Source organism: Pogonomyrmex barbatus, unplaced genomic scaffold (assembly GCF_055798465.1).
Source record: "Pogonomyrmex barbatus isolate J1 unplaced genomic scaffold, ASM5579846v1 scaffold8, whole genome shotgun sequence".
Classification (NCBI taxonomy): domain Eukaryota; kingdom Metazoa; phylum Arthropoda; class Insecta; order Hymenoptera; family Formicidae; genus Pogonomyrmex; species Pogonomyrmex barbatus.
This window is the reverse complement of record NW_028297182.1, coordinates 6,015,764-6,033,641: the sequence shown is the minus strand read 5'-3', so window position 1 is coordinate 6,033,641 and position 17,878 is coordinate 6,015,764. Positions and strand designations below refer to the sequence as shown.

Genomic DNA, 17,878 nt, shown 5'->3' with positions numbered 1-17,878 from the left:
GTAATGAATATTAATTCGCGGGAGACGCTCTCTCGCTCTTCTTACCCCCCTCTCTCTCTCTCTCTCTCTCTCTCTCTCTCTCTCTCTCTCTTCCCCTCTGTCTATCTATGTCTATCCCGCTCGCGCTTTCAGAAATAGGGAAGAATGGTGCGGAAAAGGCCTTCAGCCGGCCAAAGTGATCATCCTTTTTTTTTCTCTTTGCCTCTTCGAGATTATTGCTATTCTCTTCTTCCGCCTTCGCTGCTTAATAATTCAGATTGCGCGGGCATTTTGCTGCTGCTTCTGTCGCCGGCGATCTCGCTCTTCGCCAGTCTTTACTTAAAAGACAATGTAAAAATGGACAACTACGTCCCAATGGACGGCTGACACAGTAATCGGCTTAATATTCAAGAAAAAAAATTCTTTAATATATAACGTACTAATAACGCTAAACGAGAAATTTACAAAAATATAAAAAGAAAGATTCTCGTCGTGAAAGTGGATTGAAATTTAAGGAAACGCGAAACGTCTATATATTAAAGTGCAAAAAGATTTTCAAAAGATACAACAAGATTGTATAATTATTAGATATTATATATAATATATTCGTTATTATATGTAATAACACGATAATAAAGTGTAAGAAGAGCGGCAGAAAGGCGCGATCGAGGAAAAGCGGGAAAGTTAATAAAGCACGGAAGGCACGGTAGAAAATGGAAATCACGGCAATAAAATTACACAATTTTGCAACGTCTCAGCCGCGATGCGGCATAAAGGTGAGAGACAAGATGGTGGAATAGAAAGAAATGCGAGAATATTTGAAAGCACATGTAGATTGAGGATATCAGAGGCAGCGAAAAAATAAAAATGCAACGTTGTAAGTACAATAAAGTCGCGACAATTTTATAATATTAGCGCAACGTGATAGCGGAGAGACGAAACGAGAGAAACAATGCGCAAACAAGGAAGAAAAAAATACGAGAGAAAACGAGAAAGATGAAATGGTCCACGGGAAAAGTGTAAAAATTACTAAACTCGTCCGAGTAACATAATGATAAACTTAAATTTCGGGGGAACAAAAGTGGCTTCCGTTAATAAAACGCAAAAAGCGCGCAGCGCACTGCGATATAATGTAATGTAATTGTAAAATATATCGGAAGGGAATAAAATATAGAAATACAGAAACGATATGAGCTTGGCTTTGAGTAAAAGTGCGAAAGGAAGCGGCACTGTAATTATTTAACAACTTTAGCCGACATAACAAAAGCGTGCGAAATGTTGAAAATTTTAAAAACGAGAAAAGGGTATTAATAAGTCAAAAACGTGCAGCTCCGCAACTAGCTTTCCGCGGAACGACGCAGCGGTGTTCCACGAACATTTTTTAGGTGCTCCGCAAAATTTTCCGCTGATAATTACATTTTTCCATAATTTTAAATGTCTCAACTTTAACTTCTACTTACACTTTGATTTTCCATTTTTTTTTCCGCTAATATAATAGAACGTAATAACGAAACATATACTCATTTGTAGTTTTTAATTAAAACTACAAATGAGTATATGTTTTCGCAGAATTCAATATGCTCATTTAACAATTTTTTATTAGAAGAACATTTATATGTAAATACATTTTTTTTCCTTTATATTAATATTTCGACCATTATTGCGATGCTTCATCAATTTTGTCTATTTTTTTCTAGGTATGTTGTTTTCTAAAAAAAAGAAAAAAAAAGAAAAGAAAAGAAAAGAAAAGAAAAGCACAGCACAGCTGTAGTTTCTAGTGGAATAAAAACTGCGAAAAGAGAACACGCGGCGATAAAGTTGCGAGGATTCTGCGGTATCGCGGCAACGTCGTAATGGAGCGACAACGAGAGTGGTAATGGCAAACGAGAAAAACGGGCGCGAAGTGAACGAAACGTATAGAGGATGAGCGGACAATCGCCGGTGAAAAAGAAAGAGAGGTGCAGTGGCGAGGGACGATTTAGGAGGGTGGGGTTGGGGATGGGGGAGGGAAACATCGCCCTTACGCAAACTATACGCTCACTCGAAAGATCGTTTCAAGGTTTACGGAAGGCGTATAATCCCGTTTATCGTCCTCGTAAATCCGGGGATATATACTCCTCGGCGTTCGTCGCCCACCTCCACCGCGCGCACACCCGCCACCCACCTTTCGTGTGTAGGGAAACCTGGGTGGTGCTTTAATCCCTTTCCATTTTACGAGCGCCTTTTACGAGCGCGCCTTGCAGGACCGCTTGCGCCGATATGCAGGTTTTGGAAACGAGCGGGTTGCCTTCTGACGCGGCGGCGGTTATGCACTGGGAGTTCTAGAAATAAGACACAAACAGTTGGCTATGATATCTTGATATCTTTTAGATGGATAATGATGATTTGAGTGCGATTTCCTTGGAAATTTACAAAATTGCTTATATCGAGAAAGTGTCCGAGCGTTCGCCGCATGCGTCAATCTCAAAATAAATTTTTTATCTTCGAGAACTTTTATCTTTCGTAAATGTTATTTTTTCATTAATTATTGAGATATATCTGAAATTAAAAATATTAAGCGTTATCGTCGTGATTGAAATAAGATAAGAATTTTTACTTATTTTTGCGCGTCGAATAAACGAAAGCTCTCCGATTTTTTTTTCTCGAGACATCCGGTATATACAAGTCGGGATGTATCCTGCATCGTATCTGCAGAACTACCGCGGTGGGATAAAATCGTCTGCCTGTATATCATGAAAATTGTGCACGAAAACAACAACGGTGCGATGCTGTGGTGGCATCGTAAAGGGAAAGGAACGGTGGCGCGATTCGATTCTTCGTTTTCGTTGCGTAGGAGCAGCAAATGGGATTTAGCGAATACGATATATTCCGTCGTGCTGCGCTACTCTTCAAGATGCATTTTACGCGGTAACTTACTACAACATGTAACCGTCACGTAAAACGGCACACAATCTGACGATAAAGTGTTTTAATACTGATTATATATATATACACACACACACACACACAGCATATTTTAAGTCAGCGTATTTCTTACATTTCACGGTAAATAGATTTCTCCTGCTTTTGTTTCTTTTAACCGTCGATTTTAATGACATAACTTACTGAAAAATATATTTGAAGATCTTTGCTTGTTAAACAACTTTTTGAAGAAATAAAAACATTTATAATAATAAACGAAATATTTTAAATTAGATGGATAAATAAAATGATTGTGCTAATTATTTTATTAATTGAAGCAATTATTTTTATACAGTAATTTTGTAAAAATTATTTGACTAATATGCAATAAGTAAAGAATGAAGAAAATGAATATATCAAATTAATTTATGTCGGCATTTTTAGAGTCGGCATTTTAAAATTGGAAAGAATTATGAGCGAACAAACGTAGAAATGTATCTCATACGTATTTTCTAATATTTTATTTAAAGAGTACGAAAACTGTAAGTAATAAATATATATATATATATATATATATATATATATATATATATATATATTACTTACTTTCTGAGAATTGAAAGCGTTTTAACTGATTTATTTTAATTCACGAAATTGAAATATGAAATTAAAAAATGTAAAACATCAAATGATGGAAATAAATGTCATTTGATAATTTTTAGTTGATGTCACAAATAAACATTTTTCCTTCTTCTTCCAAGCATTAGAGAAATAATGCTTAAGCGATTGTTCTTGTCTCTCAGATAAATCCGGAACCTGAGTGCGATCTTGCCATTCTGCGAACGATCAGAAATTGAATGGAGGATCGCGGAGGGGTAAGAGCGGCCGGATAACTTAAGGCGGTGAGCAGGAAATAAATTTTCCGCCGGTAAAGTTTGCCAATGTGAAGACCCGCATGTTTCCAAGTTGTGTACATTTTTACACCTGCTGTTAGACTTTCTGTCTGTCTGAACTTTGTAAAATTTCAAGCGAGAAAGATCTATTGCAAATATAATATGACATTCATTGTTTTCAATATCATATTACGAGAATACATTTACACGTTAATTAAAGTATAAATAATTTACAGTAATAGATTCATATGTACATTTCGATAACATTTAGATAAATATATAAGACAGACAAAATTTCTGTTTGTAAAGAATTTATATTTAAGGAGGAGATCAAAATTTAGAAGAAAATCTGTTATGATTAAATTTTAATATATATGTTACAAAATTTCAGGATAATATTGCGAGACATTTTTGTCTGAGATATAATATGATTTGATATGCTCGAGTTTATGATTTTGTATTTTCGATTTTTTTCGACATTTTCGATTTTTTTTTTTATTTTTTACATGTAAAAGTTCATTTAACAACTACAATCAGGATCTAGGATCAGGATCTTGTAAAATTCTGACACGTTTCAAAGCGCAAATGATGCTTTCACGTTTATTATATACGTGTATATCTCTAGATCCATTTAATATTAACGTAAGATGTGCAAAGCTCATACGTGCACGTGTTACCGGTTGAGGAGCTTTCATAGAAGCATTGTAAAATTCAACATCACGAAGCTTAAAGAAAATCACGTTTACTTGCGCGTATCCGCGCGTTCGTGTCCTTCTCGTCAGCACATACACACACGATATACGTGAAAAAGAAAGAGGAGAGAGAGAGAGAGAGAGAGAGAGAGAGAGAGAGAGAGAGAGAGAGAGAGACAGAGGAGGGATGAAGGAGAGAAAAGAAGGGATGAAGGAGAGAAAAGACCTACTGAGTTAGCGAAACACGAAGACAGAAAGAGAGATGGGCGAAGGATAGAAGCGGCAGCAAGGTGAAGCCGCTCGACAAGGACGTACACGGGGGTATGTAGTACAAGGTACATGTGAGTTGACGAAGAGGGAAGAAGATGGAAGGTCGTGAAAGGGAGAGAAGAGGGTAGGGCCGAGATAGAGAGAGAGAGAGAGAGAAAGAGAGAGAGAGACAGAGGCGGTAGTTGTGTGTCGAGGGCTTGCTATACCCCCTTTCGACCTCTCTCCTCCCTCGAGGAGGGGGTCGGCGAGGGGACGGGGATGGCGAAACTATGCGAAGAATGTGCAATTAGTGAACAGAGCATGAGGTGGAGTCGGGGGGGTGAGGGTCGGCGCGGGGTGCTGGGGATAGTACGGGTCCCGGAAAGGGAGCGAGTATACGGGTCGCAGGGGGGAGGCGAGTTGCCGACGGATCCTGGTATGGTGGTGCCATGCCGGCGAATGGTATCCCTCTCCCTCGCTCTCTCGGCTCTCGCTCTCTCGGTGTGTCGGTGGCGATGTTGAGGATGGTAGTGGTGGCTGTAGCGCCGAAGAAAATGGAAAGAAAGGAAGATGGATGGAATGGCGCCTAGGGATGATAAGAAGAAGAACGGACTGGGTTGCGAGGTTTGCCCGGTAGTTGTGGTAGTAGTAGCAGAGGGGTTTGTCGAGGTCGTCAGGGTGGGGGTCACCGTGTCAAGATGCGAGAGGATCCTCCTTCTGGCGCAAGGACACTTATCGACTTCCCGACCCCTCCCGACTTCTCCCCGCGCCCTTGCTTCGAAAGTATACACGCCCATGTAGCTTTTTGGGGCCTTTTGAGACCACGCGGGAGTACCTCGGCTTTCTCGTTCCTCGCGCGATCAGATACTTGACGACTTTCTTCACTACTTTTACAAATGTTTGAGGAACTTTATCATATCGTTTCTCTCAAAAGAAAAAAAAAACTTATCAAAGTATCGAGTTCTGGAGTTGTAACGTTTTAAGATACTGCGCAGAAAAAGCCAAATAGTATTGCATATGTTAGGTGTCTTCAGTTATTTATACATTCCCTGTGCTATTGTTCAAATCTTTTTCTTTAAAAAAATTTTAAATATAATTGTTACAGTTGTTATAATTTTTCTCTTTACAACTGTAGAAAATTACTTTTTTACAGTTACAATGCACAATCAATTATTTTTCTCAAATACAACATTTTTATATTGTATTTAACCGTATATATTATAACTCGTATTGTTTTGCTTGACAATTTATCATTCTTTAATTTTTCCACAGTTGTAGAAAACTTCTTTTTGACATTAATATTTTTTGGATTATGGTTTAATGAGCCTCGAGTAATCATAATTTGTGGGATATTTTACGTGGAAGAATTGATATTCAGAAATCGTCTTCAGAAAAATTAGAAAGATTTTAGACCGCTAGATGTTCTAATTTAAAGGTATTTTAATGGTCGAATCGGTGTGAACGGAGTTTAAGGAGCCCTTTTCGTGCTTATACTTAGGGGTTGGCCGCGGTGTGTTCAGTAATCGCTAATTGACCAAACCAGCTTAAACGCACTTCGCCGGCTGAAGGACCGGCACGAGGCGTACTGTTTGTGAACCATCGATTAGCGACGGTGCTTCGTGGTAAAGTCCAGGATACCCCGAGGACCACTGGCGAGCCTCTCGGGCCCTCGACATGTCAAAAGCGATCCCTCTCGACGACGTCAACCGAGCACCAAGGTCGTTCGAGCGAGTACCCTCCGTTATTGCAGCTCGTAGCTGCACAATTTGCGGCTCCGGTCCATAACATGGAGATCACAGAAATGAACTGTTGAGACGACGATGATGGATTTCTTCGATCTTAGAAAAGATCGAAGAAATATAATAATATTTTTCAATTAATTAACTAATGATTATGCTAAGAAGAAAAACTTAATTGGAATGATAGCATGATAGGAAAATTGTAGATTGATAAAAAATACTGACAGAATCTTCATCTCAAGATTGAATTACATCTGTCTAGACAGCTAAAGTAATAATAATTATGTATAATTGAACCACGCTTTAGAAATTTATTATTTATAGAGATCAAAAGATGTAATTATATGATGATAAAAAAATATAAATATGTAAATTGGGTCGTGTCATTTTTATAAACGAAGTTTTCTTGAATCTTATATTATTATTTATTATTTTATGCAATGAAAAAAGAAAGAGAGAGAAAAAAGAGATATTAATAAGCATGAGCTAGCATGCAGAAATATATCTACCAAAATTCTTAATGTTAATATTTTTTTTATTTAAATATATTATTACATAAGCTGTACTCTCTTTTTATAATAATTTTACAAAAAAAGAATCTGGTTTTTGAAGCACGGTTTACGTATGCATACGTTACGTGGTTTGGACATGAGGGAGGACATAAATTTGTGTAAATAAATATATATATACAATCGATAATATACAATTGGTACAATCGGTGAAAAAATAAATTGGTACAAAGGGTTGAACGTGAAGCGCGATTACTCATAAGTTACCTTACACGATATCTTCTAAAAACTATGTACCGCGCAAACAGACCTTTTACTTACAGTGCGAAACACTTGTCATCGAACGAGAAAGTCCTTCCGACGAGAAGTCACGCGTTGTTTCACGTTTCGTTAACGAGCTTGTAATGGGATATATTTCTTCCGTGTAAGCTCCCTCGCTGTCATTTCCAATCAGCCGGTAATAACGCCCGGGGGCCTCTTAAAATAGTGTTACGCATGTGCAACAAACTGCATCTTACTCGTAGATCGTAGGTAGTTCATACACTTCGCTATAAATAAACGAGCGAGAGAGAAAGATCTCTCTTCGTGCTCGTTACTACGAGTTCGCGATCATAATGGCCCTTCTTGTTAAATTGAGCATCAGCCAAGTGATTTACGTTGATTGCTCGTCGCGTCGCGCATCCAGCAGTTCCCCCCCCCCCTCTCTCTCTCTCTCTCTCTCTCTCTCTCTCTCTCTCTCTCTCTCTCTCTCTCTCTCCTTGTCCTCTCTTTCCGTCTCTTTCTTTTTTACCTTTCCTTTCCTTCTCCTTCGGCTACTCTTATCCTACTCACTTTGTATATCCGATGTCGATCGCTGATCTCGATCTCATCTACATGCTCGGGCAATGATCGATCTTCGCTTTAGTTTGAAGTGGAGAAGCGGAGGCCTGCGGCATGGCTCTTACGTGTTCCCCTTTTCTACCCTCGTCATCTGACACTCTTTGTGAAAAAACGGCCTTACCTTCTTCAATAATAAATTACTTCTAAGCTTGCACAGGTAGATTCTAAAAAAAAAAAAAAACAAAAAAACATTGTACTTGCTATAATAGTGAAAATATTTAATTGTCAATGTTAGAATGCATAAAGCGACATTATTAAAATCGCATTGTGTGTATTATATAAAATCTCGATTAAGAGACCACTCTTTTTCCAGAATAAGAAAATAATTTTTTATTTAATATAACCTGTCGGGATTTCTGAAAGTGTCACATGAAAAATTTTATATTGAAGAATTTAAGATTTTAGACAGAAAGAATATAATCCAAAAATATATTCCATATCAATATTTAATTATTAGAATATTTTAACATTCCGTCGTCTGAAAGATAAAAGAAGGATTATCCAGATTGGAATGAAATACTTAAAAAAAATGAAAAAAAGAATCAAAGTGTTATGGATGACATTGATGATTCGTAAGAATCATTGACGGACTTGGACGCGGTGTAGGAAAAGTCAAATAAACCGAGTCTTTTCTTTGTAGTCGGCGACGTTCTATGGGGATGCCTAAGCCGGCATAATCGACCCCCTACGAAGAATGTTCGGCCTTCAAAAACAGAGAAGGAACGCGGCCGGCAGTGGCGCATGGTTCATAGCGGGCCATTTAACGGTCTTTGCGAAATTGAGTCATCACGCGGTTCCCCTGGAATCTCGAATATTTTCCTCCCGATGCTTCAGCTTCTCCGTACCACCCTCTCCCCTCCCTCTCCCCCTTTTCCTCTCGTCGTTACCCCCTACCGCGGACCTGCACATCTCTCCCTGCTTCCTCTTACGTTATCGCCCGACGAAGACGGCGCAACTCTCATAGATCCCTCGTCGTCACGATCCCCCCCGTAGCTCGGGATCTCGCAACTTCCTACGAGGAAGATTCGCGCCGGATGCGAGCGGATCTTCAAATTTCCGCAAAACCGAGAAAGCACAAATTTAAATGCGCGCGCACGGCACTTTGCCTGAGTCCTTTCGCTCGCGAAGGTGTATATTCCATTATATATAACTTCTACGACGGGTGTGCGAAAAAAAATACGAGATAGCCATTACGATGTTATTTCAAATTTTAAAAATCGGATCTATTTAATTAGAACATATTTAGATTGTATGAGAAAAAAAAAACTTGTCTTCTCAGCTTGTAATTTTTTTCGTAAAATCTTAATTTATCAATTTGTATTATATACCTTTGATACCTTTAGATAGTGCGGTACAAATGGGCACGTTGGCTCGTACGCGAGTATATAGAATCGAGAATAATGGACTCCATCGCAGTCTGTATTTTTAGCTTTGCTTTGTAATCATTACGGTCACGATCTACTGTCGTCAGCGGTAAAGCGTAAAGCGACAGCACATTGATTGCACATTTATATTACAAAAACGACGTCCGCACAGCGTCGACGAACTTTTGCGAGAGGTATTCGTCGCAATTTGTTAGAACACGGGACGAAGACGAATGCCTGTAATTTACGGCCTGCGATTTGCAATGCAAAAAAGAGTAATAGTGGATGGAGAGATTCGGCGTTGTCGTTTCATTTCGTCTCCTCCGACATTCGTGTTTGTCCTCGACGTATTGCGTCGCTTCCTCGCCCGGGGTAAACGATGAATCATTTAGCGAGCCGTGTTCCGGCCACCACCGACTCTTAATCGAGTCTTTCCGTAGGAAGCAAGACGGTAATCTCTCTCTCGGAAACTTTCCGCGAAACTTGGAGATTTATCGGGGAAATAATTTATTTGCCCTACGGCAAGAGCAGCGGCGGCGGAGGGGTGTCGCGGTTGTGTCGCGTCGTGCCGGGATGTCGCGATTTTCATCCCTCTCCACTTCCCGCCAGAGTGCTTTGATAGTCAATATGAATCTGCAATTAATCCCGCAATGTCAGCGGCGCTCGGCGTAAAAGAGGGATATTTTAACATTCCTATAATTCCCTGAAAGAACGCAAATATTCACTCTTCCAACATTATCCCGCGCAATTAATTTGTGACTTCACATTTTTACGATGCTACTCAACGACGTCTCTCAAACGTGTAAAATACGTGTATTTGTTGATCGAGCACACGTTCTTCGTTGGGAAAAACGGAACTCGAATATCCGTCCGCTGCGATATCAGAGTTACGACTTCCCACGTTTGTCGTTAAGATTCTAGACGTTCGCCCGTCTCGCGCGTTTATCCATCGGGATCGAAGTACCCCGGCGTGATTCTGCTTACCGTACCGGTTAAATGTTATTTCAATTACGACACGTTTGATGTCGTCTGGCGCCGGTTTTACGGTCACCGGCGACCGTAAAACTTTAACGGCTGTGAAATCTAAGCGGCGATAAGGTGGCGCGTAGGAAACACCGTTTACACGGTCCAATCGACCGGAAATCAATTCATCGACGAAGAACTCCCCCGCACTCGACCACGCCGACGACCCCTTTGTTTTGTCGAACGGTTACGATTTGTCAGCGCATATTGACCATTCAGTCGCAGTTACGTATCGCGGTAGCGGTTAACATAATGGCAATTCTCTGCGGCGTGCGGTTGAATTCTGATCAGAGAAGAAACGATTCGGGAGATCTTCCAGCTTTTATTTATTGAAGAGGATTTCGCTTTGAAACATTGCACTTTGTAAGAATAATTAGGATTATTACTAAACAATATAATTTCAGTAATCTAATGCGTCTTATTTTTGCAATTGCAATTTGGAATTTTTTGCGAAAAATGTTATTCGAAGCAGGTTTCGTAAATTGACCGCGTGAAAAATCTCCATACTGCTTTCCGTAAAAGGTAAGAAATTAAAATGTAACTCTTTATCAAATTTTAATAATTGTATTCCAACAGAAGAAAATCTAGAGTCTTTCTTTTCTCTCATATTATTTTACTCTGCGCACAGTAAGTTGTACGTTTGAGAAATTGTCTCCATCTTGAGTTTTTGATCACCGCAGTTTGATGCTGTATTTTACATGGTTCCTGATGTGTGATCCATAGAAAAACAAAGCATCACCCGGGCCATCTCCTTCTCCCACTTTTTCTCCAATTTTATTCCACGCACCGCGCGCGCGCGCGCGCGCGCGCGCGTGTGTGTGTGTGTGTGTATGTGTGTGTGTGCGCGTGAGTGTGTGTGTGTGTGTGTGTGTGCGTGAGTATGTGTACATTGTTGTATAAAAAATGGAATGGTGCGCGCAAATGGAATATTCGTGTTGTTAAACCCGATGGAGGCTGTTGGGTTTTCATCGTACGCGATGAAACCTGAATACATCTCTGCGCATTCGAATCGATTCTCGGTTCTTTTCACCGTTTTGAAATCGGTCGTCTCTCGTTATCGGCAGTTTCGAGCGGTTTATGTTCGCGTGTAACTACGCGAATCGAGTGAAAGCAGTCGTTCTCGTTCTCTCTCTTTCTCTCTCTCTCTCTCTCTCTCTCTCTCTCTCTCGCTCGCTCGCTCGCTCGCTCGCTCGCCTCGTCTCGTCTCGTCTCGTCTCGTCTCGTCTCGTTTCATCCTCGTCTCATGGGACGTTTCTCCCGTTTCTTTCTCATTTCGCTTCCCGTCCCGGCTTCGGCTCATTACGATTTATTATACTCGTTATCGTCCCGAGTCGCGAGTTACACGTCCGCGTAATTTTGCGCGGGTATCCGCTGGATTGAGTTCAGAACTCACATTCACATGCTCCCCCGCTCTAATTAGAATTTATGATGAGCGCGCTTTATCACTCGTTAAATTTAGCCGCGAGTTTTCTGTGGAAATCGTTTTCGCACGCATGGCACTAAAGCTGCGCTTTTTAACGCAATTCCGGTAAATCATTCGCCGTTTAGCACCTTCCGCGATATCAGATAATCCGTGTCATTCGTCACAAAAAGGCATCTTGTGTGATGTAATAGTTGTTTAAATATTTATTCCAAATAATTATTCGTAATTGTTTATAGTGATTGAGAAGAGTGATACGATACTCTTGTAAATGTTAATAAATGAAATTGTTTTTAACATTTTAACATCTTAAATCACTACTTTATAAAATTATAAAATACTAAATATAAATAAATTATAAAATATTACTCGAAAAAATAAAAAAAAAAATATCAATCTTGTGTGTATGCATGTATGCATAGGTGTAAAAAAAAACTCAAAAAAATATATATATAAATATATATATATATATATATATATATATATATATATATATATAAATGTATATATAGTTTGATTACGGAATGATAGTTTTGCATCGTCTATTGCAATTTATGCCAGAATAACATTAAACATTAAATATAAATGTCACGCTTTTAGATATGATAATGAAAAATCAAGACAAATCGTGATAAGACAAAAAGTATCTTTCAGGTTTGTTTAAAATGCAATCACTTGTATTAAATACGTCGATGGTTGGCTCTACCGTAAAGCACATTTTATCTGGCGCTTCTGCGAGGCAACTCTCAAAGCCTATTTCGAGCGGTTTGCTCGAGGGTTTGTTTGAATCCATCCGATCTGCTTCTCGTCAGTTCTAGAAGGAATTCTCGCATTCGAAGCTCGCGAGAATGCAATCTTCGTCACGGAGCTTTCATTTCCCAGGACCAATCCTGACGCTTTCACGGATATCGCAATTGTTTGTTTTCATTCTCGACAAGCAAATCAGAATTTATTGAAAGATCCAGATTTTTTTGTGAAACAATTTGGAAGATTGGAAAACACAGACAACGAAAAAAAGAAAAAAAGCAAAAGAGAAAAAGAGAAACAGACAGTATTTACATTCTGTTTGCTTAACTTTATAAATCCTTGATTATCGTTAATTATAAGAGAATTAATTTTAATTAAATATCTCGAGTTGTTTGTTAAAATTTACAACAATATAAAACAAATAAAATATATATCTGAAATATAAAAAAAAATATATATATAAAAGAATCAGGTTTACTTTTAATATTTGATGAATTATGATTGAATTATTGACAGTAAGATCTGTACAATTTGAATTTGATGCGTAATTTGTTTTATTAATGATATTTATTGCAAAGTCTATTGACAAAGATTTCTGATGTTTATGTGTATAATTTGCCATGTTGCAGGTCGCAACGAGCTGATCGCCCGTTATATCAAATTGAGGACCGGCAAGACGAGAACGCGAAAGCAAGTGTCTTCGCATATACAGGTTCTCGCGAGAAGAAAACTCCGGGAAATACAAGCAAAACTCAAAGTGGTGAGTATATTCCATTTATGTGTCTTCAATCCGACGCTATTTAATATATCTATTGTCTCTTTTTAACGCTTCTCAACGCCACATCGAGCTCTGTCGACATTGTGCGTCTCGATCGCGTATATTGCCTCTTTCGTGGAGGGACAACCAAAACGAGTTCAGTTTTAAATGATTTATATTTTATTTAATATTTACATATATGTATAAACGTGACGTGCTGTAACTATCAAAATAAACTCCACGACACCAGCGGTTTAACGTGACGCGTTATTATAATAATGAAATGCGAAACAAACGCGGTTGTACGATTATTCATTTAATAATACTGCAATACTTGATGACACATCGTGTCATTTGATAATATATTAAATAAAATATTGCGCCGTATAAATGCGATACTTGGCATGTGGAAGTGATATTTAAATTTCATTTGCATCGGTTTCCTTATTCCTCTCTGAACTGCAGGTGATGTATTGAAACTTCGATTATCTGGATTAAAAAATATAATAGTCGCATATACAATCACGTGTTTTAAAACATTATTTGTTAAATGATATTTTATTAATATGAAATGAAATAAAGAACTCTTTTTTAATTAAAGCAAGAAAATTAACAAATTATTTTTTATTAATTAATATTTTTAATTTATTAGTATTATTTAAAAGTCTTAAAAATGAACGAAAGGCTATTAGAAAAAAGACAAGAAATGTATGTTTAAAGAATTTGATTTAATTATACAATAATGTTGACATCGAAATAGTTTTTCATTTGTTCCTAAAAAATTTTACAGTAAGAAGTAGAATTTCTGCACTCGAAAATTCTAGCATATAAGAAATGTGTTTTTTTTCACTGAACGATATTTTTACAAACAGAGTCGAATGCTCGGTCGAAACGTTCAGCGCGCGTTGGAAAATAATCAAAATTCTGCTGTATTTCGCGTTTTGTAGAATGCTGCCTCGGACAGTAGCGATGATATTAAATCGTGATCGGCGATGTGCGAGTATTAACGGGCGATGGCCGTTGCGGAATCATTTTCGACGCGAGGGAGAGACATATATCGGGGAACACATATATCGAGAGGAACATTGCCGCGGGATAAATCACGCGTAAAAATGAACCCAGCCCGTTTAATCAACAGCTGAATTATTAAAGCGATTCGCGAACAATTGCGCGTCGGTTAATAAATCAAAGCAGGGTGGTGCAATCGGTGGTGCCTCCATTTCGCCGATGGGCAGTGAAATAACGGGAGACAGAAGACACAGGAGAGAGAGAGAGAGAGAGAGAGAGAGAGAGAGAGAGAGAGAGAGGGAGGGAGAGAGGGAGAGGAATAGAGTATTGTTTATACAGGATCGGTCAATATCCGGAATAGAAAAGAGTGGAAAAACAAGCGGAGCGTGTAAATTAACCGTGCGATTGTATGCAGTGCTCCAGCAAAACTCGCGTTCGAAGAAAAAAACTGCCATTTAATCGACGACGATAAACCGAAAATTTTTTCGGATATTCCGCCCAATCTAAATGTTATTAGCAAATAGTTGGATTGAGTAAATAGAATTTGCCAGTTTATATCCGATTTCTTTTACCACTCTCAAAAAATTAATCGATATAGATATAATTAATTAATTATCATTTAAATATATTATTCCTCCAATATTTGGAGCTATCGTAATACAATCACAACCGTTTTCCAGAGATAGCACTTTTCAAGACAAACAAAAGAATATCGGTGCTTTCGAAAACACAAGCGATTGGAAATAAAAGTTTTGACGAATTACGTTTCAAGAGAGAGAGAGAGAGAGAGAGAGATAAAAAAAAGATAACGAAACTTCACTTTTCATTGAATTTCAAGTAAACTTCAATTGAGTTTTGTCTAGATTTATCTGAAAACAATTGATTACAACAAACAATAATAAATCAGCATTCTTCCATAAGAATTTTTTTCCCTCTTCAAATTTCAATCCTCCTCTTAATGTCTTATACATAACAGTTTATTTCGCGTATAATGCATACACGTTTTACTTCTCCACTGTGCATTATGTTTCTTATTTTTTCGCATTGTCATTTTTATATTCCATTGCGCCTCTCGGCTCTTGGAGGTCCCGACGAGTGCAGGAAAACCGCCCCGGCGTTCCTCGAGCAATTTTAATTACGCTCGCACGCGCGCGCGCACGACTTTTGCGTAATAAGATGTCGTCTATTTCCGCGCGCGCGCGGTTCTGTGCCACGATGCCATTTATGAAATACTTGCGCGGGTTTCCGTTTTTAAGCACGGTCAGCCGCAGCTGCAGCGACTGCAACTGCAGTGGCCGCATACCGCGAACATTATTCAGGAAAGTAGCAGGCGTGGGAGGGTGGTACGGTCCACCATGATGTAATTTTCTGGTTTCCGCGTTTCAGGAAGGGTGAATGCCGCCGTTGCGTCGTACCGTGACTCTTGCTTGTTGCTCAGGGGGATTGCTACCTCCTTCCTCCCCCCCCTCCTCTGCGGCCGCGAGAGCCGCGCGATTTATTCGGCTAGGGAGAGAAAGAATTTCGCGAGCTACGTTCGTGTTTTCACACGCACCGTCTTATGTAAATCGTGTCCCTTACTTTCGTATTCTGTATATTTTAACGAGATAACGTTTAATTCAAAAGAAATTGTTTGCCACGTTGAAACGTAACTGAATTGAAGAATGAATGAGAATTTGGCAGGCATTGAACAAACTTGGAAAATTTCTTGGTAGGAGAAATCACTTCTTTTCCATAAAATCTAAAATTGTATAAAATATTTGATATGAATAATATGTTGTAAAATTTGAAATAATTTTTTTTATAAATTTTCGATATTATTATTTCTCATAAATTTACAAAACATGGTTTATCAAATAATAATTCACATGTTCCCTTCCGATTGTAGAAATCTGTTGTGAATAAAAAATATAAAGAATCGATAATTTGAATTTTTTCAGAATTTAAAGAATCGATAATTTGAATTTTTTCTCTCATTTATCGCCGACTTTACGGTGAAAATTTAGCCTTACATTCAAATTTCCCGATAAAATAACTTTGCAGTTTTCGATTTTAATTTTATTCTTTCGACACATTTTTTTATGTTAAGAATGTGTACATTTCACATAGACTTGATTTAACTGTGTGCTCATTTTACATTTTACGCACTCGCCTATCAAACGGGATTATACCGATTATCACGGTTTATCGAGATCGTCCGCCGTTTTATCTATTTTGGAAATAATTGCACCAGGCATTACGGCGTAATTAATTGTTGCGGTGTAAACGTACTCCCGATAACGGGGCGGGGGTTGTAGTAGCAGTGGGAGGGGGTTGCGGAGGGTGCCCAAAAACGGGCGAGCAGCGTTTCAGAATGTCGATAAACATGTCCAACCCCGTTACCCGCCCAATCCTCTGCATTCCTAGCGTGTATTCGAGAGATGAAGGGCGAGAGAGAAAGAGAGAGAGAGAGAGAGAGAGAGAGAGAGAGAGAGAGAGAGAGAGGGAGGGAGGGAGGGAGGGAGAGGGAGAGAAAGGGGAAGGGAGAAGAGAAAGGAGAGAGGGACGGAGGGAAAGAGGAAGGGTGAGAGAGAGAAAGAGAGAGACGACGTGTGGGATGAAGGGTGGAAATTAAAAAAAGCGACACGGACTGCACCCTCTCAATTAACCGAATTGATTTTCCGCTGCAAATTCAGCGCGCGCTCCGCACAAACGTGAACAACGGCCCGCACAGCAAAATGGACTTTTCGCGGGTAATCGATGTCATCCAACATTCATAAAAAATTACATTCTATCGGCGAAATTCGCACATGGCCGTTTTCGATTTTAATATGCCGGTTAATGCATCGATCGATCATTTCATATCGATTATATTAGATGTTCCGAGTTAAGCTAATGTTCAATTGGAAAAAAACATTTGGTAGTTTTTTTTCCGCGAAACGCGTATTTCATTTTCGCAAAAGATAATCCCAAATTGTTGCCTAGTTTGATAAAAATAAAAATAATGAAAAATATATGTTATAAAAAGTATGGTACAAAATTCAAAATGCGTAACAAGTTTATGCTGTAATTTAATTACATTCTAAATAATTTTTTTAATACCACTTTGCGTCGAAAATTGAGATGTTGTTTTGTTTTAATAAGCGAATTACCCGTGAAAGGACAATGAAATTTTAATGATATTTACCGCATATTTCGATGTTATTATTATATAACCGTTATATAATAATCCACTAATTACAAATCAGCGGATTTGTCTCTTAACCGCCTTTTATGTGATAAGCTTTGTTAACATGCTAAAAATAATCAGTTGTAGAAAAAGTTGCTTGTGCATTAAAGCCACACAAGTCGAGTGCTTATATAGCGAAATACGATTGTATTACTTTTTCTGTTTTATTAACTTTTCTTTTCATAATTATTCTATGATTTATTCAAGCCACTGTCGTCAACTTGCGCGGTAAAAGGAAAGCTATGCTAATTAAATGCATTTAAGTTTATTGAATCCTTAAATGTTCCTCTATTTACCGAGACTCTTGCGAAACTTCTTTTTTTTTTTTTTTTTATTCATCGCCTGTTTATTTACTTACATCCAATCGTTATCTAGTTTTTACATTATACGATACAACGAAGTTGTTTGAGTTCTTGAAATTGAAATGTTGTTAAAGTTTACGTAAAACTAATTAAGGATTAATATTTTTATTATTTGTAGTCTTACAGTTCGCATACGCTAAGCTCTTTATTT

The 17,878-nt window shown here is 38.3% G+C and overlaps 1 protein-coding gene across 5 annotated transcripts in view; it reads left to right on the top strand.

The window, feature by feature from the left end:
• scalloped (TEA domain transcription factor 1 homolog scalloped) overlaps window positions 1–17,878 on the top strand; it is a 147,832-nt gene that overhangs the window by 123,400 nt on the left and 6,554 nt on the right. For all 5 annotated transcript variants that reach the window (XM_089084235.1, XM_089084238.1, XM_089084239.1 and 2 more), the window contains one exon: window positions 13,025–13,155. In XM_089084235.1, coding sequence (XP_088940361.1) covers window positions 13,025–13,155 — 131 coding nt within the window. The remainder of the gene's footprint in view (window positions 1–13,024; window positions 13,156–17,878) is intronic.